The sequence below is a fragment of the Camellia sinensis genome, chromosome 4 (genome assembly GCF_055761805.1).
Source record: "Camellia sinensis isolate YWXY chromosome 4, ASM5576180v1, whole genome shotgun sequence".
Lineage (NCBI taxonomy): Eukaryota > Viridiplantae > Streptophyta > Magnoliopsida > Ericales > Theaceae > Camellia > Camellia sinensis.
Window position 1 is genome coordinate 213,948,539 of NC_138964.1, and position 25,601 is coordinate 213,974,139.

The following is a 25,601-nucleotide window of genomic DNA, read 5'->3' on the forward strand; positions in this document are numbered from 1 at the left end:
AGATTGCTTCCAAATATGAACTTTCGTGCCGAGCTAGAAATATTCTATATGCCAAGCACGAAAATGATTGCCTGAACAAAAGAAGGCAATTAAATAAGGTAGATATATCAGCCAAAAAATAGACCATGGTATTATTACCCCTGGGTGAGGGTTTAGACTTGCGGTATTATAACCCCCGGGTGAGGGTGTAGGCCACGGTATTCTAACCTCCGGGCGTAGGTGTAGACCGCGGTATTCTAACCCCCGGGCGTAGGTGTAGGCCGCAATATTATAACCCCCAAGCATAGGTGTAGGCCTTTGCTGATGGCCCTCCATGCCGAGTGCGAAGATTACGCTGTACTCTGAGACTTTTACTGATTTTAAGTGGCGACCAAGTGCCAATATGGCAAGGACTTTGAATAATGTATCTTGTACTGAATAAGGTGGACATGTTAATCACCACTAATATTGCTCCGCTTGTATGGAATTGCCAAGTAGATATTGGGCCAACTATTTAATTGCCGAGTTGCTCGATTTGCGTTTAGTCCAAGGTAGACTTGCCCTATTGCTTTCGAATGACAGTTGTTAGTCAGAAGGAATGTAGATTCCCATTGCCCTATGTTGTAGAGAAGATTCGGCTTTGGTAAAATGACGGCACGTAAAAATATGCAAACTGCCGACTGCCAAGTGTGTAATGTATTGCCCCAAAACGGGTGCTTGCTTCAAGCTGTGTGAAAAGAAGCGGGAGTTTGTAACTCAAGTAAGCGTCATTGTAATGTTTGTACCAAGTTGGCTGAGTATGCATGCATATCAAAGGTGTCGAGATGATGATCGGCTGATGTGCCCCAATTAGAAAGCAAAAAATTGACTGATGTCCCAGTGGGCAATTGTTTTGCCAAATAATGTTGTTAGGCGAATAAAGTTGCCGAATACTGTGGCCAACATTACTGCATAAAGTTGACCAATAATGTTGTTTAGCCGAAGAAGGTTGATGCACGGCCGAATAATGATCATAATGATGAATTAATAATGGTGCCGAATAATATTGTTGAGTAAAATTGATGCACTGCCAAGTAACTAGTGTTAAAACATCAGTGTCCGTTTACACTTGGGTCAGTGATTGTGCCGATCGCTTGGTCGGTAATTTTTTCTTAGCTTCACGGTGTGTCGGCATTCCTTTGGAGTTAGATTTGCTAAGAACTTGGTTAGCAATGGTTGCTGATTTAGTGAAGTTGAGCTTCTTGTATAACGTATATTTGCCCCATTTCTTTTGAATGACATTGGTTATTCGGAAGGAATAAAATTGTCTTGGGACAAAATTGCCGAGTAGACCGATAACAAAATGAAACGGACTTCGTGCTCCTGTTTGGTGCCGTGGCGAAATCAGAATGAAGCCGAGACAAAGTAGGGTGCTTGGTAAATGCGAAATGAGTCATTGCGCTCAATTTTTTAATAAAATCTGTAATTTTTTATTTATTTATTTATTTATTTTGAGCTGAATTTGTAAATTCTGACTATACGAATGGACCCGGAATGCGTCAGATAGCTGGAAAGGACTATTGGATCGCTGTGATCAGACTCCTGATGGCTTAATTATAGCCAAAATGGATCTAACGGTTCAAATCAACAGGGTGTAATGCAACCGCGAAGCACATGATCGTTTCTTTATATCTTGCTGGATCGTCTTCCTAGAGGAAGAACTCATTTTCTGGGCAAACTTTGAGCGGCCTATACAGCTTCGTTTGAGCTCCGATTTTGATGCGGTTTGTTGCGTTGGACTCGTCTCAATGAGTACTTCATGTTGGTATAGGCAAAACTTGAGTTTGACAGCTTTGAAAATTTCAGTTATCGGAAAATGAGAGCCGTATCGCAATTTTCGGCATACTTTGGTTACTTCTGGACTTCTCGGGTTGGTGGGTTTGGACTCTTTGAGCCGACACGAATCCTGTGGTATGTTCAGATGTGGATTTCGGCAAGCCGAGATGCTAGTTCTATGCCAAGATATTAGTGCCGAATAAGTCACAAAGTTGCCGCATATTGCTGCAGAATGATATTGCAGACGTCAAAGAATGTGCCGAATAAGAAATGTTGAGGTGTAATTTTTGCCAAATAAGTTATAAGTCGAGTTGATCATATGCAAGCAGCGTTCATAACGCCGACGAATTCTATTGCCGAATAAGTTGACATATAACATTTTGAGCCGATTAACGTAGATAATGGGGCGGGATTGTCCGATGCAGTGACGTATGGGCGGCCGAGTAGTCTTGAGGTCGAGTAGTGTTGTCGAGTAAGCAATGAGCCGATTAAGTTAGTGAGTTACCAAATTAATTGTGGATATAAGTTGGTTCGTTGGTTTCCGTATATCCGTAGTTGTGATAGCCGAATGTAAAAGAAATTCAAGTTGAGGTGAGTGATCGGTGAAGATGGATGATCATGGCCCAGCTCTAGGAGCCTGCTTATCAAAATTGCACGTTGATCGGATACGATCTGACCGGTGAACTATCATTTAACGTCCTCGATTTGCCAATTGATTGATCCCAAGCTAATACTCGAAATTCACAAAATTGAACCTCAAAAATGGATTCTACACAACAAAAAACTAGAGGGTAGGCGTCCTCGAAATTACTGGACCATCCGATTAACTGGAATGCGGTAAGATGCAACGGAGCACATTGTGCCGAGAAGCGCATGATAAATTCTTATTTCATCACCTTCATGATGTATGCCGTGAAAGGCAAAGTTTTCCAGTTTTGAGCTCGTGACTTTGAGGCCTTGTATCTCTTTCATTTTAAGTCTGATTTTGACGCGGTTTGTGGCGTTGGACTCGTCTTCATGAGGACTTCACACCGATATAGTCAAAACTTGAGTTCGACAAGGCTGAAAAATGTCAATTTCTGGACATTTAGTTGATTTTGCAACTATCGCGGCCTACGATTAGTTCGTGGCTTTACTAGTCGGTGTTTGTGACTCCGTTAGTTGACGTGAACCTAGTGGTAGGCCACCAAATTCTTGCTCGCTTGAAGAAAAATGTAGACCCACTTGCTAGAGAGAGAAATTGGGTACGTAAACGGTGTCGACAACACTTTGGCTGGCCGAAGCACTTGGTTCTCAGCATTGTAGTTCAGAAGGTCAGACATGGTTTGAGAGACGAATTAATAAACGGCCAGAGGTCGTGATTTAATGGCCGCTTAGTGTGGAATGGTTACCGAGCAGCTTTGTAGCCTTGCCGAGTAGGCGTAGTTGTAATAGTTGGATCTTGAGTTTGTAATAGTCGGATCTTGGTTGGCAACTTCTCTTAGTTTCACGATGTGCCGAATCACTTGGTCGGCATCTCTTTGAATTTGGCTTTGCTGAGAATGTGGTCGGCAAGACTGCTTTATGCATGCAACACCGTTGATCTTTGGTTTTGCCGAGATTTGGGTTGGCATCAACGTAAGCCATTAGAGAAAAAGTGAACCCAACTTGTGTACATGTGCATATATATGAAGAATCACCTTCAAGATATGTTTTGTGAAACAAAGAATAAATAAATAAATAGATAGACGTATGTATTAATTTAGCCGAGTAACTATATTGACTTGCCGAAAAGATGTTCGTACCAATAAAGGTGTGAAACCCATTTTTAGAGAGAGAAAACAGCTATTAACTTCATCTTGTTTTGACAACCTTTCTAAGCAATATTAATATTCAACAATGCTTTGATCAAATCTGTGAGCATAAATAGATACATACATAGATGTGTATATATATATATATATATATATATATGTATTCCTGAACTTTAGCAAAAAACATAATCAAAATGAAAGAAGCCAAAAACCCAGTTGTGGGTCGTATTACTTGGGATTGATTTTACTTTTGTAGAAAGTGCACTGACCTCAAAGCAACCAATATATGTTTACTTACAGCAGTATATTTGTTGTGTTCTTCGTTGATCTCATTCAGTCGTTCCCACAGACGGCACCAATTGTGAGACCATGAAATATCCTCTCACATGGATGTTGTGGAGATCTAACGAAGAAAAGAGCTTCACCCCTGTAGATCTGCAATGATGAACATAGTCAGTGTCACCCAACCGGGGTTGCCGGCCGGGGACTCTCCGATGATGAAGTCAGTCCTTGAATCAAGGAAGAAATAGTATATACATTTGAAGGGGTGTGTGTTTTGTAGAGAGAGATGAGACACACCTCCCACTTGGGATGGCCCCTCCTTTATATAAATGGGGGGTATAATATTTGTTTGGGTTGGACCCATTGTAGGCTTTATTTGGGTTAGGCCCAACAAGCTAGTACCTATATTTTTCTGGCTCCCACAAAGGTAACTAATGATTCATAGTGCCCCTAGTATTACTTATGCTCCCTTTAAACTCAATTTCGCAAAACCCAAGTTTCAATTCTTTTTTGTTGCTCCAATTAGAGATTCTACTGATAAGTTCAAGTATTGAAAATTGCTCCACATGTTGATTCAAGCTAGTTCTTTCTTACCTAACGCAAGTATAGCAATCGCTGTAGCTCATGGATCGATGCAAAGCTGACGACGTAAATTGGGCAAGGTGATCAGGTTGAGATGAATAAGATGGATATGATCGAGACCAAACTTCAGGATAAAGTTGCCTACGTATCCCAAGAATGGAAATTAGGTCAACGCAGTTCATGATTGAGGTTCATTTAGGTGTTAACACTCTCCTTTTCCGCTCTAACTTTTGCCAAAGTCGCCCATTTAGGGTTTTCAACCTTGTGAGCTCAGTTTTTATTTATTTCTAATTTTTCATGCTCTAACTTTTGTCTAGGTCACCCTTTCGAGTTTTCAGCCTAACGAGCCTCTCAAGGATAACGTTACAACACTTGTGGTGAATTCGATCAATAATCATCCTTGCCCTAACACTGGAGCTAGCTTCGCCTTGATTTGAGCTTGGTCCTCCGTTCTCTTATGCATGTCTTCCTCATTTCTTTCCACTCCATTTTCAGAGTTGGTTCTTCTCGCAATGTGTTACCTTCTTGTATTGGCTTCCTCGAATTCAGACAGAAGTTCCCTTCCTCACAGTGGATTGGATTTCATTCCAATGAATGTCCCTGGCTTGATGATTGACTTCTTTCTTTTTCTTTCTTTTTCTTTCTTTTCTTTTTTCTTTTTTCCTTTCTTCTTTTTTCCTTTTCTTTTTTTTTCCTTTTTTCTTTTTTATCATTTTCTTTTTTTTTCTTCTTTTTTTTTAGGTTTCTTTTATCATTTTCTCTTTGAAATAATGAAAACACCAGGGGAACAATTCTATGATTATAAGGTCTGAAAGCCACCTTGTACTTGCAGGTCTGAAAACCGCCTTGTGCTTGCCAAAATGATCACCTAACAGTGAACAGAATCCCTAGGACAATGTAAAATACCACGCATAATTCTGAACCTATCGTCACATGTTTTGCAAAAGAAACAGCTTAAAATTTTTGAAATCATGAATGACTTTGCGCCGATAAGTCACAATTCACTCAAACCATTCAAGGGATCCTTCTCAATACTCGAGCTTATTAACAGAATCTCATTCAAATTGAAAAAACAAATTGAAAAACAAATTTAAAGCCTTTTTCTATTTGCAAAAGGTCACACGTGCATCACTATAGGCACAATAAAATTATCAGAAACTTGACTCCCACTTCTTTATAAAGATGAAGACCTGAGGGTACACAAGATCGACTTAAAAGAAAAGACTCAACTGATGCAACAACGCAAGAAAAGACAAAGAAAATAACACTCATAACATAACTATTTGCAGGACATAACTCAAACCAAAATAAGCATTTTTAAGACAAAAGGGGGTTTCCCTTCTCCAAGTCCATCTGTAGAATTTCAAAAACAACTTCAAGTAGCCCACGGGAAAGTCCAGACCTGCCTTCAATTCAGCAATACACATCCACACCCAGAAGGATTCATTTCTGACTTTCAAATCGGGTCTCACAGATTGAATCTCATAATTACGTTGTCCCCACACATCTTCTTGACTAAAACAATTGCTTCTTCACACCATGCCCCTAGTTCAGAAGGTTCTTTCCAAATGTATTCCCTTAACTGAGACTGAGATTCATCATTCCAACCACCAGGGTTGGCATCACTACTTCATTAAGCTTGAACTCACCAAGATCGAGTAAAATTTTCATCTCTTCAAAGATTTAATTCCTTTTGCTCAGATCGGAATCAGAAGATTCAAGAATGAACACAATGGATTTGGGCTCATTGGCGGGTATGATGTGTTGGCTAGGGTAATGGTTGGTTGGTGGCAAGCTGTGTATGGGTTTTATGTTATAGAATGGCAATCTATTACGGTTAGGGAGAGGGTTATTGACAGCTTTGGGATTTTCAAGTGGGGTGATGACCTTTTTGTCAATCAAGTCTTGGATTTCATGGCGAATACGAAAGCAACGGTTAGTATGATGATCGTACTACTAATGGAATGTGCAATATTGGGTAGAGTCGTGTTTAGGTGGGAGAGGATTAGGGAGAGGTCGAGGATTGAGCGGTTTGAGATGCCCTTTCTCCATCAGTACCTTCAATGCACAGGTTACGCTCATATGGAGTTGGGCGAAGGTTCGTTTTTTGGAGGAGGAAGCATTAGGTTTAGAAACATTGGCAAATGGGTCGGTAGGTGTTGGTCGAGTATTCATGGGGTTGGGACTAGAATCATGATGGGTGTTTCTGGTAAAGCATCCATTTTCATTGTTTGCCCCTAATTCAAAATGCTCTCAACCTAAGCGATAAAAGTGTCATCTGCAGTCTTTACGACAACTGCGAGCACTTGCTGTTTGTTCAACCCTTTGACCTTTAAAGTTTCAATAGCCCACCAAAGATGTTCATAGGGATCAATACTTGGCCCAATTTTTTTCTTGCTACTTGTTTTAGCTTGGCCAACAGATTGGATGGCTATATCGAAGCGAGGCCCACTTATTGTTGATCTGTCATCACCCAGACTTGAGATAGTTTCGGGTTGGCCCTTTTTAACAGCAGCTCACCCTAGGATTAGGGAGCTTTTTGATGGGATCAAAACCCCAAATGTTAAATCTGCTACCATTCCTTGAAGGTCTTCAATCATTCTCAACATCTCAGCAGTAGTGGGTTTGGCCGTTTGGCGCTCTTGATGTACCTGAACCAGATTGGGTGCATCCATCATGCACAAGTCAGTGCTTTCTGAAATGAACACTTTAGGCTTAGGTAAATGGGCCGGGATGATGTATATGCTGGGGTTAAAGGGAGGTGGCAGTGTATGGATGAGGTTAAGGTGAGGAGGAGGTACTTGGTTGGCAGTAACATTAGGTTCTTTAGGTGGAGATATCATCTGGTTGTCAATGAGATTTTGAATCACATGACGAAGACGGTTGCAACAATCGATGCCATGACCACGTTGCTAATGATACGCACAGTATTTGGTGGGGTTATGTCTAGCAGGGAGTGGGTCAAGAAGAGGTTAGGGATCAATGGCTTTGAGATACCCTTTTTTCATCAGGACTTTTAGTGCGCTGGTTAGGCTTATATAGAGGGGGGTAAAAGTTCTACCTTAAGCTCGGGTTGGGCTGGCTATTTGTGGGCTTGTATTGGCAAACGGGTCGACAATTTTAGGAGTGGCGACAACAGTATTGATTTTAGTGGGTTTGGGACTAGTGCTACTGCTAGCATTGGTACTCCCGGAAAACACCCTCCTTGTTGGTTCGCTTGTTCTGAGGATAATCCCTTTGTTGAATGCACTCTCGATCTGAACCCCTAATTCATGTAAATTTTTGAAACTAACAGTGGAGTGACTATCAATTTTTGAAACATATTAGGCTCAAGATTCTGCACCACAATCCGCTATCGGTCCCTCTCAAAAGGGCAATCTGTCATCTGTGCTGCCTTTGCTCTCTACCTTGCAACAAATTCCACAAAAGGCTCTTCAGGATTCTGGTGGGTTGCTTCAAGGTCTTGGGTGGTCATTTCAATTTAGGTATTGTAAGAATACTGATTGACAAACGCCTAAGCTAACTCTTCCCAGTTTTGCTTCACTTTATCCTCCAACTTGGCGTACCAAGTGGCTACTATACCCGACAGGGTTCTTCCATACAGAGAGAGTTTCTGAAGCTTAGTTAGACCCATCGGTTTCAAGACATCCAAGAAAATCCATATATGTACCATAAGATCTCCAGACCCGTCGAAACGGTCAATGTGTGGCATTTTGAATCTGTCTAGGAGTCTTACAACAGCCTCGGTATACCCATCCTCAATGTCAGGAATGGAGTTAAGTCCCTGTGCCTTTTTGAATTGCTTCTCAAGGTTAATAATTTTTAACAATGTCGGGTCGAGATCATCAATATCAAGGGAATAAAGCCCCTCATTAGGCTGCATAAGGGGTCTGAAAACTCGAGCTTGAGCTAACCCTTCTCGAGGATTTGGGCTGTGCAAATCATCAGTTGGCGGAGGTGGGTCAAAGTTCAGCTGGGGGCCCGAGACTGGAAGTGTGGTAAATGCCCTAGTTGGGCGTTGCATTTCAGCATTGGTCGTATCCTACATGGCAATTCCCTGGCCTAACGTCGCTATCATGGCCACAACTTCTTCTAGACTCTATGTCATCACGGGTCTGCTAAGTTGGCAATCGGGGAAATGGATGGGCGTAAGCTGAGAGCTGACTAACAAGGATTTCGACCCGATTATACTTGATGTATCTGAACTGGATTAGTTTAGACATGTTTGACTGGATTGGGTTTTTTAGAATTGGTCTTTTGGCATTGAGTGGATATTTTTTGAGTTGGCCTTTTGCGGATCAGACGGACTGGACCTTTGCTGAGTGGGTTTTTCTGGGATTTGGATGGACTGTGATGGGTTAAGGCTTTCCGGGTTGGATTGGATTGGGCCTTTACTGAGTTGGGTACTGCTCATTCTTTGGTTCAGATAAACCTAGCATTAAAAACGAATGCCTCATCAGATCAAGATACCAGGTATGCTAGTCAAAGCAAAGCAAGATACAAATGTTGGCCCTGGTTCTAGTTTTGCTAAAAATTCAGTCTTATCAAACACAAACCCCTGGATTTCGACCTGATTCTGATATGACCTTCAAGTTTTGAAAGGAATCGCCTCAAGATTAAGACTCTCCCAGGATTGCATCACGCATTTCCAAAGATTTCACATTTTGCACAAAAGCACTCAACATACCTCTATGAGAGGTTAGGGTTTCCATGTTCTATCTTTTGGAGTGATCTACAGCTTTACTACTCAAACAAGCGGTATCACAACATCTTAAAAAATGGAGAGCATTCTGTCCTAGTTTTGAAAGGTCACTAGAGCGTATTATATGCACTAGGCCAATTGATCCAAAAGGGTACCTCGGCAAGATTACCTAATATACCTCTCCCACCTAATACCGAGAAGTGAAAGGAGGATCAAGCAGTATAGCTATAATCAAGATCCAAGGGTTGTGTTCCTAACATGGCAGAGCCCACGACCGATTAGCCTTTTGGCAAGTTTTTGGACAAGCCTCTGGCAAACCGTCTAGGAATAACAGATGGCAAACACAGTGACTTATGCGCACCAATGCAAATACAATGCAAAGAACATATAACTGTAGATAAAATTTCACATCATGAAATTTGAGTCCAAGTTCTCTAAATCCCCAGCGGAGTCGCCAGAAACTGTAGCTCGACTTTTCGTGCTCCTTTCGGAAGACGAATAAGCCCTACAGTATTAGACTCGCGCGGTTCTGAATCTAATCTCACAAGTGTAATGTGAAATAGATAAACACCAAAGAGGCTAAATTCGGCAAATCTTTTGGAAAATCGATTTTGAATCAAATTGCCAAAAATGGACTGCTTTGCCAGATACAGAGTTGCCACTTAAATATTTTTAGGAAATTTAAGAAACCCATGACTCGTGCCAAAGGCCACGTGTCTGTCATCACTAAGATTGTCTCGACTCGAGAACTTAGGTACAAAGGAGAAGGTCATGAATTGAGCACCCCCGCTAGCTCGATCAAAGATCGGCCTCTACTAATCATGATGTGATTTTTATTTATATTATATACTCTTGTTCTGGTTATTAGGCTAACTTACTATGTGATGTGCACACACACAAGTGTAGACTAATTTGCAAGAATTGGAACATTTGATTTCATGTTTGTTTTTAAAAAAAAAAAAATTGTGAATGTGCCACTTAAAAAAATGGACTCAAATATACAATAATCAAACTATCCCAATTTAAGCAACTAGCCTTCATCCATAGGCATTCAAACAGTTTATTACTTAAGCACTTAACCTTATGGTGAGCATGCTAGACATGGCAACAACCATACTCATGCAATATGCTAAAGCACAAAAATGCTCACCTAGTACTCCAAGCCAAAAAGAGGTGAAAGAGTTAGAAAAAATGTATGATCCTAACTAACGCAACATGACTAATGCAACACATACAAAATGCAATCTAAATAGGCTCGGCTATTTAACATAACATGTGAGTCAATTTGATAGCATGCGGTCTAAACACGTATTCAAATAAGCGTTTAACTAACTATGCAAGTTAGAATGATGCGTTGAGCTTAATGCATGCAAAACAATGGATGCAAGGCATGAGCAATGCTAAACAAAACATGATGTCCTAATCTAACCATCATAAGCAGATAAATAAAAAATGAGAAAGACGTGGGGTTGGAAAACATACATGTTATTACAATTGCTTGCCCTCGCGTAGGAGGATCCGAATAAACTAATTAGCTAAGCTAATTAACTAGCTATTACAAAACGAATTAACTAATTATTACAAACTGAATAAACTAACTATGCTAGCTAGATTATTACAAAACCAATTAATTAATTAACTATCCTATGGAACTAACTAATTAACTTATTACAACATGAATACAACTTGAAAGAAGTAACTAAGCTAACTAATCAGCCCCGAAAAGTGAGGAATGCTCATGCCGCAGATTGCCACCCGAAAAGCCCATTGTTCTGCTTTGCACAGTTAGAACACTTGCATTTTTTTTTTCACCTCAAAATCAACTTTGTTCTGTTTCAAAAGGGCACTGCTCAATTTGACAAAAGTGGCCGACCGTCCAGAAATGGTGGCCTACTGGCCACAAAATCCTGGTTCCTCCTGCTGCAACAAAGAGCAAATAGAGAATAACTAAGGTATTCTCAAGGGTTGTTTGTACAACTTACCCCTCCTTATCATCAAACAGCTCAAAGGAGTAGTAAATATTATTCACGAACCATCTATCGATGCAATTTTATTGCATGATGGTCTATGAACCAAAGTGTGCAAGTTCAATAAATGCAACAAATAAAGGCTCTCAAACCCCCTCCCTATCATGAATTAATCAAAGGAAGTGGTTGACATTGACTCTTGAACCATTTATATCACTAATGAGTATGAAACAATCCAAGACTCAAGGGTTCAATTAACGTCCGATTGAACCCAAACCAAGTTATTATCTTGCATCATTTTAGTCCAAGTTTTATTATTCCATTTTAATTACCTTTCCATTTTTTAATTCATTAGGTCCAAAGAGGAAGATTAAGTCCTCTATAGGAATGGCAACGGGCCGGGTCGGGGCCGGGGATCGCCCTCCCCGTCCCCGATCCCCGAAGATCAAAATATCCCCGCCCCCGCCCCCGATCCCCGGCGGGGAAACCATCGCCTCCCCCCACCCCCGTCCCCAACGGGGATCGGGTTTCCCCGACCCCGCAAAATCCCCGACAATCATCAACCACAACTCTGAAAAATCCCCCAAAAAGCTCAATCATCAACAATTTAACAAAAAAAAATTTAGATAACTCAAAATCATCAACAACCCAACAATTTAGTATGTTCGTTACACACAACTAGATCCCAACAAAAAAAAAAAATTAGAATGTTCATTACACACACAGAGATCTAAGAAAACCCAAAAAAAATAAAAAATAAATAAAAATTAGAATGTTCATTACAACACAGATCTAAGAAAACCCCCAAAAAAAAAAAAAAAAAAAATTTAAAACACACATACATCTTGCCTTTGATTGCTCACACACAAATCTCTTTCTCTCTCACTCACTCTCTTACCTTTGATTGCACACACACACAGATCTCAGTCTCAGATTTGCGGAGACGGTGTCGGTGACGGTGGAAGACACTGGAGACGATCTTTAGATCTAGATCTAGAGACGAAGTCGTTGAAGCCATCACGAGGTCTGAAGAACCAGATCTGAAGAACAAAAGCTAATCTGCTTCATTATTTTCCAGATCTGAAGAACCAGATCTGTAGAACAAAAGCAAAAATCAAAGAGAGAGAGAGAGAGTCACGATTGAAGAGGAGATACCGTGAGAGAGAGGAGAGGAGATTCCGTGAGAGTGAGAGGAATTTCCGCCGCGATGTCGGTGAGAGAGGATAAGCCGTCGCCGTCGTATGTGTGAGAGAGAGTGGGAGGATCGGCGGTGAGGGAGCACAGCAGCGGTGAGGGAGGAGCATCATCGGCGAGAGATAGGAGAGAGCAATAGAGCCTCGTCGGTGAGAAAGAGGAGAGAGCAGAGCGTCCTTGGTTAGAGAGAGGAGAGAGCAGCAGCATATGAGTGAGTCTGAATGAGTGAGGGTAATGTTTTAGGTCTGGGTTTTATATATATATATAGGGGTGAAATTGTAATTTTGATTCGGGGAACAAACCGGGGCGGGGCCGGGGCGGGTACGGGGCTTGGACAGTTATCCCCGTCCCCGGCCCGAAATTGATCGGGGAGTGATTTTTTAATACCATCCCCGTCCCCGTGGGGATATTTTTCGGGGAAAAATCACTTATTTCGGGGTCGGGGGATCGGGTCCCCGTCGGGCCGGGTTTAAATTGCCATCCCTAGTCCTCTAAAGGAGGGAAGTGTCAAACCAAGGGTTAGTTTAAGGCATGAGAGAGATGTCATGTCATTGATAATGAACCCCTAAAAGGAATTAAACCATTAAGCACGACAACCTCTATCTCAAGCTTACAAGAACAATCAGTTTGAAACAACTCTCAAAGAAAATAAAAAGTCATGAAATAAGGGAGGTTTCAGAGATAATTAAAGGTGATCACAAGTAAGAAAAGTAAGAAATAAATGCTATCAACTCAAATAGTTTGGTGGCTAAGGCCTAAAACACAAAAAACCTATGAGGACAATTAAACTATAAGCATGCAAAACAAAGCATAAATGCAATGAACACCTAAAACAGTCTTAAAACATGCAAAAGAAATGCTGGAATTAAGATCAAAAAAAGCTAAAATAGTAAGCTACAACATGAAGCTATGTAAGCTAGTGAACAAGACAAAAGGAAGGGAGGCAAACCACTCCAATTTTGGACTTCAAAACATGTTTTAGCCATTGAAATAACTTTGAAATTTCATATTTAAAAGCTCAAAAAAAGATATTGTAAAGGTGGGGTAAAGGCTAGAGAAGCAAGGTGGAAAAAAAGGTAAACCATCCCTCTACCCTTTAAGGCCTTGCACCACAAGTTTCAACCTGAAAATACAGAGTTTATACAGCCCAAAAACAATAGAAAAACAGTAGGAAAAGAAGCAACCAAAGCAATGAAACCAAACTAAGTCTTATACCTCTTGAAGAGAAGAACACTTTTAAGCAACAATTCAACACATACGCACCCTCAAGAGCTCAAAGTAGGCTCAAAAGTACCTCAACTCAAAGATGGAAATGTTTGGTTGAGAGTGTATAGGCAAAAGCTCAAGAAATTTCAAGAGAGAGAGAGAGGGAGAATTGTAGAGAAAGAAAACTAATTTTGCTCTAATTTTTCTAACCTTTTAAAAATGGAAGGAGAGTTCCTCTATTTATAGAAAAACATCACACTCCCTCAGAAACATCCATCCATACACGTGTAGGTAGATGCAAACATCTGTGTAAACAGCTAGCACAGCTGGCAGAAAATATCTACAAAACACACTTGTGACCGGCAAGGCACGAAGGTGGCCAACAGCAAAAAAGGATGGCCGGCAGCCCACAAAAATGGGCCTGCAGGTCCCAGGATTTTCAGGTTTGAAAGGCTGGGGTTTTGGTGCAAAAACAAGGCACAAGGTTTGTAGGGTTTTGAGGCTCAGAGCTGTGGCATTCTGCTGAGGACTTTCGAGCACTTGACAAGCATATACATTCATCATTGGGTGTGCAAGTGATGGTGCCCAAGTCGTAAGGGCAGTCAAAAATGGGATGTCTACAGTATATTATCAAAACACATGCAATATCATACAATGACATGATCATATATTAATAAACATATTCATGAACACAAGACCATAAAATACCAATGCTAAACAAAATTTCCAGATTCAGCACCACTTAAAGATTAAAATCGAAAAGGCTATTTCAGATTTTTCCTGAACTCAACCTTCTTATGGTTTGTAGAGAATTTAATCTAGTTTTCAGAACATGTTTCGGAAATGGAATAGCTTTCCTAGATTATTAGTTATTTGAGAAACACTCCAGCGTTGTCCAGATTCATCGATCATTACGAAAATCTGATTTTCTTACAAACCGCTCACTCTTTTTCAATGAAACCAATTTTCCTTGAAAGTTAACTCCTTAAGGAAGATTTTGACAAAAAACCGAGGTCTAGAATATTTTTCTACATTTGTCTAGAATTTTCGAAAGTTGGTTGTAAAACAGATTTTTCTAGCACAGTTCTTGAAATAAGAAGTTAATGAGAAAAGAGGTCAACTAAGGGAAATTTTGCACTTCTATTGTGATGAAAACATGCTAAATAATATGTATTAAACTCAGAAATTTAAGGTGAAAGTGTGTCTTTGGAAATTTTGAGAGATTGACATAGAAAAAAGGTAGTCTTATACCGATTAAGAGAAATGCAAGAAGGGTAGAATCAAGACTCAACTCCTTTCATTTTTAACACAAAAGTACCATCAAAACACATCTAAAATGAATGTTTAAAATTTTTAAGAGCATGTATTTGAAAGGAAAAATAAGAGAGTGTTGTGTTGTGGCATAGCTTACTTGTTGCCTAGTTGAAAAGTTTGTACAATTTCTTCTCTTTTTTCCTTTCCTCTACCACCAAAGCTCTCTTCCTCTCTTTCTCAACTGGATATGTAGTGTGTGAGTGTGTTCTGTGCTCAAAAGGTGGAGATGAGTGGTATATTTTTAGGGGAGGGGAAATGATAAAAAGCCTATTTTGCCCTTGGTTCCAATTCAATTGAATAGTTCTTTGATTTAGTTTCAATGTAATGGAATGAGGGGTGATTAGGACCTTAATTATGTATTTAAACAAATTCTAGTTAGGGTTATGTTTAATTGGAACTAAGCTAGTTATAAATACAAGACAAATTTCCTTGAATTATGGTACTAAGGTCAAATTTTCCTCCATGAATCATGCAATGTTGTTTCCAAAAGTACACTAAAAGTGTATATGCTAGGGTGACTGGCCATGTGATATAGATTTGAGGGTCTTTTCTCATTTACTTATATATAGACATATTGTAGATAATTTGAAAAAAATATTATAATATTTGAGGTGTGCTTTTATATGTATAAAAATGATTTGAGCTCAAAATGTAATTAAAATAAAATGTGTGTGTTTGGAATTGATTGGAATATCTATTTCAAGAGTAGTATTAATTAAAATAATGTTAGGAAAAATAATTTGGTTCGAATGATCTTGCTTTGAAATAAAAGACACACCACCGAATGAAATGATGAAAATCGAAAATTAGGATTTTAAGCTACTAATTTAAAATTTGATAGTTAAATAATTAATACTAGAGTGTTAGAAATGATTTCTAAGTTAACGAGATCAATTAGGGTTTGTACGGATTCATCCGTGATACGTTTTCAATTCTAAAGTTAATTTTGCGAATAAACGGGGAACTATGAGCTTTTATTATAATAGTTCAAAAGTGAGGGTCTTATTAGGATTTATAAAATTTAGAAGTCTCACATATAATCAAAGATTTTATAAGTCATAATTAAAATATTGTCCTCACTAGAGAAAAAATTAGTTATAACTATAGAAAAAAAATAATATAATTAAGAGTGCATATGATACATTCCTTTCAATGAAAGTGTATAATAAAATTTTCCTAAAAAAAATAGATAAATAACTCTTTTAACTTTTTATATGATATTTTGACTTTTTAACCCTATGCAACTGTTCCCAGATGGAAATTGAATTAGATTAAGATCTATAAATTTTAAAGAAATAGTATAATAATTAAAATATTTATTATCATGAAAAAAATAAAATAGAATATATTAAAACAGAATAACGAAGAGACTTAGGGATAGGTGGATGGTGGTCATGACTTCAAGTTTGGCATTTAAAAAAATGGATTCCGGCTTTGGTCCAGTTTGTCATCAGATTGGATTATGCTGTTAGATTTGTGGGGATTCACCACGGGTTCTGTTTTAAAAATCTAAATCATTCAATGTGTAGAACTCGTCAAGTACTATATAGTTATGAAAAATCACATTGATCGGATATCGATAACTATGTGATCAAATCAGTTTTGTATATAAAAAAAAATAGACGGTGAATAAATTAACGGTTGATAAAAAACTGTTTTGATCACATAACTATCGATATCCGATCAACGTGATTTTTTATAAGTATATAATACTCGACGAATTCTACATATTGAACGGTTCAGATTTTCAAAACGGGACCCGTGATAGGCCTCTACGGGTCCAACAGCACGGTCCAGTCCGATGATAGACTGGACCAAAGCCCGGCCCAAAAAAATAATAGGGTTACATACCTCAATTATTATATTAATTAATATATTAACACACATATTATAATATTATAATTTTAAAATTATGAATCTCATTCATTGTATAAAATATAAACATTCAAAATTAATAAAATTATATCATATTTTCCAGTAGTATATTAATTGAAAAAAATATATATTAAAAAAATAAAAAAAGAATTTTTTATTTTTTTGTGTGTCATTCACTGTTTTTTTTTTTTTAATATCATTTTCTAAAAAATAAAAAATAATTATAAAGATATTAAATTTTCTTATTTCATATTTTAACTAAAAAATTTAAATATTTCTAAAAAAAAAAAAAAACCTGTTCCGTTACCAAACGAGGCCTAAAAATCGCAACTTTATGGTAAGAAGTCGACAGAGAGGAGTCGTCCATTCCCACTCCACTCGTTCATTTGTCGGCAAACACAGCTAAACCCACATTCCTAAAAACGCCATCGTATTCTGTACGCACGACACCGTTTAGCCGTGCCAACTCCTCTCTATGAAAGTCGTTGATTTCACTCCCTCCATTATCAGAACTCATCACAGATTCACAGCTAGACCAAAAGCAATACACACAGAGAGAGAACGAAGAAACGATGTCGTACTATCCCCGCGACCACCACCGTGACGACGATGTCGACGACTTCGACGAGTACGATCCCACTCCTTACGACGGCGGATACGACATAGCCCTCACCTACGGCCGCCCTCTTCCTCCGTCATCGGAGATCTGTTACCCCACCACCACCACCACCACCTCCTCCTCCGACTTCGACTCCGATCGCCCCCGCTACTCCTCCTCCGCCGAGCCCTCCGCTTATGCCGTCGAAGCTCTTGACACCGAGTACAAGAGCTATGGTCGCCCCAAGCCCCGCCCTGGTCCCTCCCACGGCGGTGGTGATGGTGGGTACGACGGGTCTAAACCCAATTATGGGTTTCAGCCGGGGATAAATCGGCCTGGTGGGTTTGGTGGACCTCCCAGTTCGGAGTATGGCCGGAAACCTGAATACGAGAGACCCAGTTCGGAGTACGGATCTGGGTATGATCGGAAACCTGAATTCGAGAGACCCGGTTCGGAATACGGATCTGGGTATGGTAGGAAGACTGAGACCGAGACTGAGTATGAAGAGCCTAGTCCGGGATTTGAATCTGGGTACGGTCGTAGGCCTGAACCGGAAGTACCCAGTTCTGAATACGGTTCCGGGTATGGTAGGAAGACTGAGACTGAGTATGAGGAACCTAGTCCGGGATTTGGATCTGGGTACGGTCGTAGGCCTGAACCGGAAGTACCCAGTTCTGAATACGGTTCCGGGTATGGTAGGAAGACTGAGACTGAGTATGAGGAGCCTAGTCCGGGATTTGGATCTGGGTACGGTCGTAGGCCTGAACCGGAAGTACCCAGTTCTGAATACGGTTCCGGGTATGGTAGGAAGACTGAGACTGAGTATGAGGAGCCTAGTCCGGGATTTGGATCTGGGTACGGTCGTAGGCCTGAACCGGAAGTACCTAGCACTGAATACGGATCTGGGTACGGGCGCAAGAGTGAATATCAGGAGCCAAGCTCCGAATACGGATCTGGGTTTGGGCGGAGACCCGAAATGGATGCTGCTGAGCCGGAGTTTGGATCTGGGTATGGTAAGAAGCCGAGCTATGGGGAGGAAGAAGAAGGTGGTGGTGGTGGTTACGGTGGGAGGCCTCAGAGGACTGAGTTCGAGGCACCGAGTTACGGGAGGCCGAGTGAGGAAGGAGGGGGTTATGGGAGGCCAACTTATGACAGGCCAAGCTATGAGCGGCCTGAGGAGGAAGAGTACCGGAAACCTAGTTATGAGAAGCGTGATGATGAGGAGGATGAGGGCTATGGCCGCAAAAAATATGTGAGTTCATGTTCTTTCTCCATTGCCTTTTTTAGTGATTAGGATTTCTTGCAAATTTCATAGATGTAGGGATGATAAACGAATCAAACGCCAAATTGTTTGAAGTTTGTTTTTAAAACTCTGAAAGGTTCAAAATTTATTTTAGTTTCGTTGTTAAATTTTTAGCCCATATCAAACGAGTTTTTGTTGAGCTGAGTTTGAGTAATTTAATATTTTTATATAGTTTCAGACTTATTGACTGTTGAAATTTGAGTTGAAAGAATTTCAGAATGTGTTAAAGTTGTTCTGTTTACTTAACGAATTGGGTTCGGACGAATTTTTAACGAGTCAAATATGAGTGGAGCTCAAGCTGTTCAGTTCTTTTATCACCCCAGATGTTTTGTGATACTTCATAATTTTTTTCCTGTTCTTTTTGTTTTGGTTGATAATTCCTGGTATTTGTGTTGAAATTTCCATTTTTTTTTTATTTATTAATATCTATACATGTATATTGATACGTGTTGGGATGGATAAATACCCCTTTAAACTGCTTATTTTATTTATATGCTTGCCCATTTGAATTCCATTTGTTAAATTACTAAGAGCCCACAGTGACTGCAGCCTATTTGTGTCCTATTTGTTTGTTTAAATTGCATTGGTACTAGTTACTTTGTTCATTTCTTTGATTTTCATAAAAAATTTGGTTGTATTTTGTTTTGTTACATGAATACACATTTAAATTTGTTAGTCTTGTGCTCTAGTTTTACATATATGTTTTATCTCAACTTTGATCTCTGCATTGCGGTGTTGTTTTTATGCACCAAGGGGTTACTAAAAGAAAAAAATGAAAGTATAAATTGCTCAAATTGCTCCAATAATTATAATATGGTGTGGGATGGACAATTAATTTGAGACTGTTTAGAGCTATTTAAAATAGCATCACAGAAACCATGGCTTAAATGTATCTTGAATTAAATTTTAATATTTCACTTGAATCGGTGCACCTGAATGTATCTCAAATGAGTGCGTACCTAAACCATGTTTGTTAGTTTGTGCAAGAAAAATTTTAATATTTCACTTGAATGAGTGCACACCTAAACTTCATTTTTTGTAATTGCTTCAGAGTGGGCTACATTTGCCATCTTAAAGCATAGAAATGCTCCACCTTCATTTGCATACTTGTTTGGTTTTCTAGAAAATAGGATTTGAACCTTCTGCTTATTCGTATCCCCAAATTACCACTCTGCTTCTCATTTTAGGATACAAGTTTCATCTATATATATATAGAGAGAGAGAGAGAGAGGTCAATATGATCAGCTAATACATTAGAAGTGGTTGTTAGTTCAACCAAGTGACTTCGTAACCGTCAGTGTAGTTTCTTTCTTACTGTAGCATAGGCCTTCGCCACTTCAAACGGTTTCTTCGCCTCTTTTTTCCCCCCCTAGTTTCTAATTAAAAGGAGCAGGGCCTTTGTTATTCAGGTGCATGAAAGACAAATAGAGGGGTCCAATCCTGATTGCCTTTATGCTTCATAAATTTTTAGAATTAAATATGGTGTTGCTGCTATGAGAACAGTAGCTTTATCTCAGATCATTTGTGTGACGGTGAGCAGTACATCAATTTCCAAGAATAACCATATGTGATTCCCTTGGCCGAGAAGCTCAGAAGGGCTCGCAGTGAAACAATGAATACAATGATTAGAATAGACTTAAAATTGTCGAGTTAGTTTCTATGTTTTGCAGAACAATGATAGTCAGCGTTTTAGGCTGCTGTTGGTTGCGTTTTTTGAGCTGCAAAACGCAGCTTCTTGTTCACTTCCCAAAAGAACACTTCGATTGTTTGGTTTTGTAGTATAACTCATCATTTCTTGTAATTGTCTCATGTTTACAATTTTGGATTGAATTTGGCAGGGTGCTGATGATGATGAGGAGGAGAAGAAACACCACCACCACCACCACCACCACCGCAAGCACTATGATGATTAAATAGAACGATGGAAGCCTTTCGAATGGCAGTCGTGCCACAGTAATAACCTACTAAATAAAGAGAAGGCTTGTTTTCCTCTAGCTGTGGCACTACTCACTGTTTGGTGTTTTAAAGGCATTATAAACTTCAGCTTTTGTGGAGAAGTATTGTATGAACTCTTTTAAGTGTGTTCATGCAGCAGATGTCTTTCTGCTTCAGTATAATAAAGATCCCAAAACTTTTGGGTTGGTGTGTGCAATTTTTCATGTTATAAGTTGTGATTTGTGATGGATGTTGGCGTGTGCAATTTTTAAAAATATATATATATATATATATTTTTCACATAGTTTTATAAGAATATCAATGATATTGTCTTCTGTTGGAGGGGAAGGGATAAGAATGTTTTATTCCAGAAAGACAGAATGATTTATTAGGGTGTGTTTGGTAACGTTTATGTTTTCAGTTTATATTTACAAAAATTTTATAAACTGGTTTTTGTTTATTTTTTATTTATTTTTAGAAAAACATAAACTACAAACGCGTTTGGTAATTGACAAAATGTTTAAAAAAAATTTAAAATATAAAAAAGAGTGAGAAATGGCAAGTGGCAGCGGAAGATGGTGGTGGAAAGTGGTGACGGTGGGTAGTGGGTAGCTGGTGGTGTTGGGTGGTGGTGGGTGGGTAGGTGGGTGACGGTGGTGGGTGGTAGCGAGTGGGTGGTGGTGGTGGCGGCGGCGGGTGGGTGGCGGATGGCGGGTGGTGGTGGGTAGGTGGGTGGGTGGGTGACGGTGGCGGGTGGTAGCAAGTGGGTGGTGGTGGTGGCGGCGGCAGTGGCGGGTAGTACGTGGTGGTGGCAGGTGGGTGGCGAATGGCAGGTGGTGGTGGGTGGTGACGGTGGGTGGGTGGGTGGGTGACGGTGGCGGGTGGTGGGTGGTGGTGGCAGGTGGGTGGTGAGTAGTGGTGGCAAGTAGGTGGCGGGTGGTGGTGGCGGGCGGTGGATGGTAGTGGCAGGTGGTGGGTGGATGGCAGATGGGTGGTGGTGGGTGGATGGCAGATGGGTGGTGGTGGTGGTGGTGGTGGCGAGTGGGTGGGTGGTGGGTGGTGGTGGCAGGTGAGTGGTGGTGGCAGGTGGTGGTGGGGGGTGGGTGGTGGTGGCGGAAGACGGTGGTGGAAAATGGTGGCAGGTGGTGACTAGTGTTGGGTGGTAAAAAAAAAAAAAAAAAAGCTAAAAACTCAAAATAGAAACACATTTTTATGTTTTCATTTTTTGGCCAAATTTATAAATTGAGACCACTGATTTATAAATCAAAAATTTTACCAAACAAGTTTTTATTTGAGTTTTTAAAATTTTTGTAAATATAAACAGAAAATTGAAAACGTAAGTGTTACCAAACGGTACCTTAGCTTTCGTTTTATTCCAAAAACATTTTAAATGTGAGATAAAACATATATATAATCTTAAAAAGATAGATAATCGTAAGACTATTGGACCATTGACTGATGGTTCTATGTACTCCAATCCAATGAAACTACTTGATTAAAATTGTAATGTAATATATATATATATATATATATATGTGTGTGTGGGGGTGAAAATCTGACCACACTGCCCGTTTAGTGATCAGCTGGAGAGCACAGGCAGAATAGATGGCTTTAGCAACCTGTAACAGAAAGAAAAAGCTCCGGCGGTGGTTCTTCCACCCGGGCACTCCGACGATCAAGTCAGTATATCTCTCAAAGATAATCAAGTGCTAAACTGAATACTCAAAACATAAATTGCATACCTTGCACCCACGGGGGTGCCTCTCTTTTATAATATACTCAATCCAAGTCCCACTAGAAGTATGACTTCTATGAACATCAATTTACTGCTTACTCTGGACTCTATAAGAGATAAAGATAAAACTCCCTAAGAGCTTTATCCTTATCTTGGTTAAGTCCCCTCTTTGCCTTAGGACTCTTGTCCCTTATCTGCTTATCTCGGATTCCGATATCTTCGGGGATAACCTCGGCGACTCCGAGATCATCTCGGCTTAACTACCAGGACACGTGGCACCTCGGCTGACACGTCGGCGTCACCATGCCACGTGTTGGTATTCAGGAAATACATCCCCACAACTGCCCTCTAGGTTCTATTACCTCGGCATTCTGAGGCGATGGAACCTATTCCGATATTTTGCCACTTCTTTTCTGAGTAATGGTTCAAAAACTGATTAGCCAAGATTATCTACTTTCAGCCGATGTGTTCTCTTCGGAGAACAAGGCTTCGATCGTACTCTCCCACGCTCATGAGCTGTCATGCATATCTAACTGTTTTTTTTACGTGTTTTGTCTTCATTGGAGCGTGTCGGTGACGCGCCTGAAAGCTGTCTGTTCGTTCGTCTGCGCCGTCTGACGCGTGCGTTGCCCTAGGCGCAATAATTACCCTATTTCTGCCGCTGTTTCACGTTTTTGACAAAACTTTTCCTTTACCTCTATTTTTCCTTCACTTTTGCATTCTGTCTTCTTGCTCTTTCTCTCTCTGAAAGCTTTTTCTTCTTTGAATCTGCCATTGCTTCGACCTCTCTTCTGGAACTGCCCTTAATCCCTCATTCTTGCGAAGCCTTCTTCGCTGTTGCAACCGGTTTTTGAGCTCGGCGAACATTGCCCCGGCTTCATCTATTCCGGTAAGATTCATTCCCTTCAATGTTAATTTCTCTTTATGTACTTTTGTCTGCCTGTTGCCATTACTGATCTTGTTCGAAGCCTTGGATTTATTTGTACCTTGAGTCGTGGCTGCACCTTGAACTTCTATACTTTTTCACCACTCTTCTTGCCACTGTTCTTGATTTTTTTTTTTTATCTCTATTGTTTCTGAGAGCTATACCTCTGTTTCTTGAATCTGAAATTTCGTCTTTGTTTTCTGTTTTTCGTATCTGCCCCAGATCTGTGCCTTCGATCTTTATCTTCATAGCTCATAGATTTGGAATTTGTGCGTAGAACCTTCAAATTTAGGGAAAACTGAAATAAGCCTTACCGGCTTTTTCTTAGATCTTTACCGAGGTTCTTGTAACCCTTCCTAAAAACGCCCATCTTCTTAAGCTGGCTGGGGATAACGATACCATCATGCCCACAGATCATACAATGCCCTTTCCTATAGTAGCTTTTACCGAATGTGGACTTCGGCTTCCACTTCATCCCCTCTTTCGTGAAGTTCTTTATTTCTACAAGCTAAACCCCATGCAACTTACTATCAACTCTTATAGGGTGATTAATGGTATTATAGCCTTAGCTAGGCAAGAGAACCTTAGAATTACCCTGGCCGACCTTCAATACTGTTATACCATGTGCCCTCTTGACCTGAAGGATAGGGGTTTCGTTTATTACCTTAAGCCGAGATCTACTCAGTACAAAATTGTAGCCGACCTCCCAGACTCCAACAAGGGGGCTGGAGATGATTTTCTCATTGCTTCTGGAAATTGGGAATTTGGCCCAGATGAAGATGTCCACCTCTACCCTCTTCCTCGAACAATTACAGAGGGCAAGAGTAAGAGCCCTGAGTCAACGCTTAGTTGTTTTTATTTAAGTCTTTAATATTTTTTGTTTCTGACGTCTGTTTCTTTGTCCTGCAGATCTTCGTCAGCCACCGAAAAATTTTCGTCAATCCTTCTTCCCAGGAACAGATCTGAAAACACTCCTTAACCTTCCAATCCATAAACGAAAAGCCCCACTGTTACTAAACTTCATCCCTACATATAAATCCACTCTACCCGACGTCCCAAGAAAAAGGAAGAAGAGCCTTTCTCCACCCACGGCCATAACCTTAACGGCTTCTACATCCCGAACAGACCAAGAGTCTACATCTGACCCAGCCGATCTTCCATCTACTTCGGCCCCCTACTTAATACCAATTCCTGAACGTAAACGTCGACGAAGGCTTGTAAAGACTGCCGAGATGGTTCGTCCAAGGCCTGTCGTTCAAGACCTTCTCGCCGATCTTCCAACTGACGCCGAAGCTGCGCCAACGCAGTCAATGCTCCCACCAAAACCAAAGAGAGTTAAAAAGGCTCAGCCCAAGGCCAAGGCTACAGATGCCAAAGCTGAGGATGCTGTGCCTATTTCAAAGCTGGCAGAAAGCAGAAAATCAACCTCTGTTTCCACCAAGAGGTCGGCTGAGGGTCAACCCTCAGGGTCTACACAATCAAAGAGGCCAAGGTCATCGTCTGCGACGACCTCGGCTTCAAAGAAGCCCGACGTCCCCTGGGCCCCTGATCTATCCCTGGAGGATAGGCCCATTATGGCTAGCGAAAGTGCCGACGACATTAACGTTGGTGTCGCCCTCAGCACTGCGCTTCTCCTTCCGAATGACTTGGAGCGAAATGCTAAGCTTAGTGAGTACGAGAATTACGCTCTCATGCTCCAACACTCCGTTCAAGTAAGTATTTCTGTTTGTACTTGTGATTTTTTCTTCCGTTTTTTACTGAGAGTACTGTCTAATACTTCTGTTTTTCTGCAGGCCATTCAGCATGCCCATTCATTTTCAATGCAATCTTTTGAAAATCGTCAAAGGTTGGTTGATATGAAAAGGGAAGCATCTTCCATGAAGAGAGAGATAAAGTCCCTTGAAGCAAAAATGAAAAAACTGGAGGATCAAGCCGAGGCTGCAACTAAAGTTCAAACTTTAGCTCTTGAGAAGGCCGAATCTGCTGAGGCCGTTAGAAAAGTTGCTGAGGCCGAGAAAAGAGAGGTCGAGGTTCAGAAGGCCCAAGCGGAGAAAGAACTCCAGCAAGCTCTGGCCACAAAAGAGGCCGAAGTCAAAGAGGCCGATGAAAAGGCCTACGCCCAAGGTATGGCCGACGTCGCAGAAGATTATAAGCTTCAAGTCAGGTAGGCATGCAACAGGGGATTTTCCCTAGGTTGGATGTCTCTGATAAAGAAGCTTGATCTCCCTGTTGACTCGCCCCTTCGGAATGCTGATGCCATCCCTTTGCCATTTCCTCCACCTCCACCTGAAGGTGAATCAGAATCTGATGTTGATGCCGAGGATGAAGATAAGGAAACCAATGAAGAAGCCTTGGTGAGAAAACCCAAGGATGCCGTCGTAGCCAAGTCCCCTCCT

At 40.5% G+C, this 25,601-nt stretch overlaps 2 protein-coding genes across 2 annotated transcripts; both read left to right on the forward strand.

The window, feature by feature from the left end:
• The first annotated feature begins 17,021 nt into the window (after window positions 1-17,021).
• On the forward strand, window positions 17,022-20,762 carry LOC114289987 (uncharacterized). The gene is made up of 2 exons (XM_028233840.2): window positions 17,022-18,559; window positions 20,449-20,762. Exons 1-2 carry the CDS (start codon window positions 17,282-17,284, stop codon window positions 20,521-20,523), a joined length of 1,353 nt encoding a protein of 450 aa, XP_028089641.2. The 5' UTR covers window positions 17,022-17,281; the 3' UTR covers window positions 20,524-20,762.
• A 3,335-nt stretch (window positions 20,763-24,097) lies between these two features.
• On the forward strand, window positions 24,098-25,373 carry LOC145789904 (uncharacterized). Its single transcript, XM_082867518.1, has 2 exons — window positions 24,098-24,917; window positions 24,999-25,373. The coding sequence occupies exons 1-2, from the start codon at window positions 24,438-24,440 to the stop codon at window positions 25,371-25,373; spliced, it is 855 nt and encodes a 284-aa protein (XP_082723644.1). The 5' UTR covers window positions 24,098-24,437.
• Window positions 25,374-25,601: the final 228 nt, after the last annotated feature.

What these genes read in the sequence shown, in the direction of transcription:
- LOC114289987 (XM_028233840.2), top strand. Translation starts at nt 17,282, where the DNA reads ATGTCGTACTATCCCCGCGACCACCACCGTGACGACGATGTCGACGAC. An exon ending in GCTATGGCCGCAAAAAATAT is followed by an intron (nt 18,560 to 20,448) that starts GTGAGTTCATGT and finishes TGAATTTGGCAG; the next exon opens with GGTGCTGATGATGATGAGGA.
- LOC145789904 (XM_082867518.1), top strand. Translation starts at nt 24,438, where the DNA reads ATGGTTCGTCCAAGGCCTGTCGTTCAAGACCTTCTCGCCGATCTTCCA. An exon ending in TGCTCCAACACTCCGTTCAA is followed by an intron (nt 24,918 to 24,998) that starts GTAAGTATTTCT and finishes GTTTTTCTGCAG; the next exon opens with GCCATTCAGCATGCCCATTC.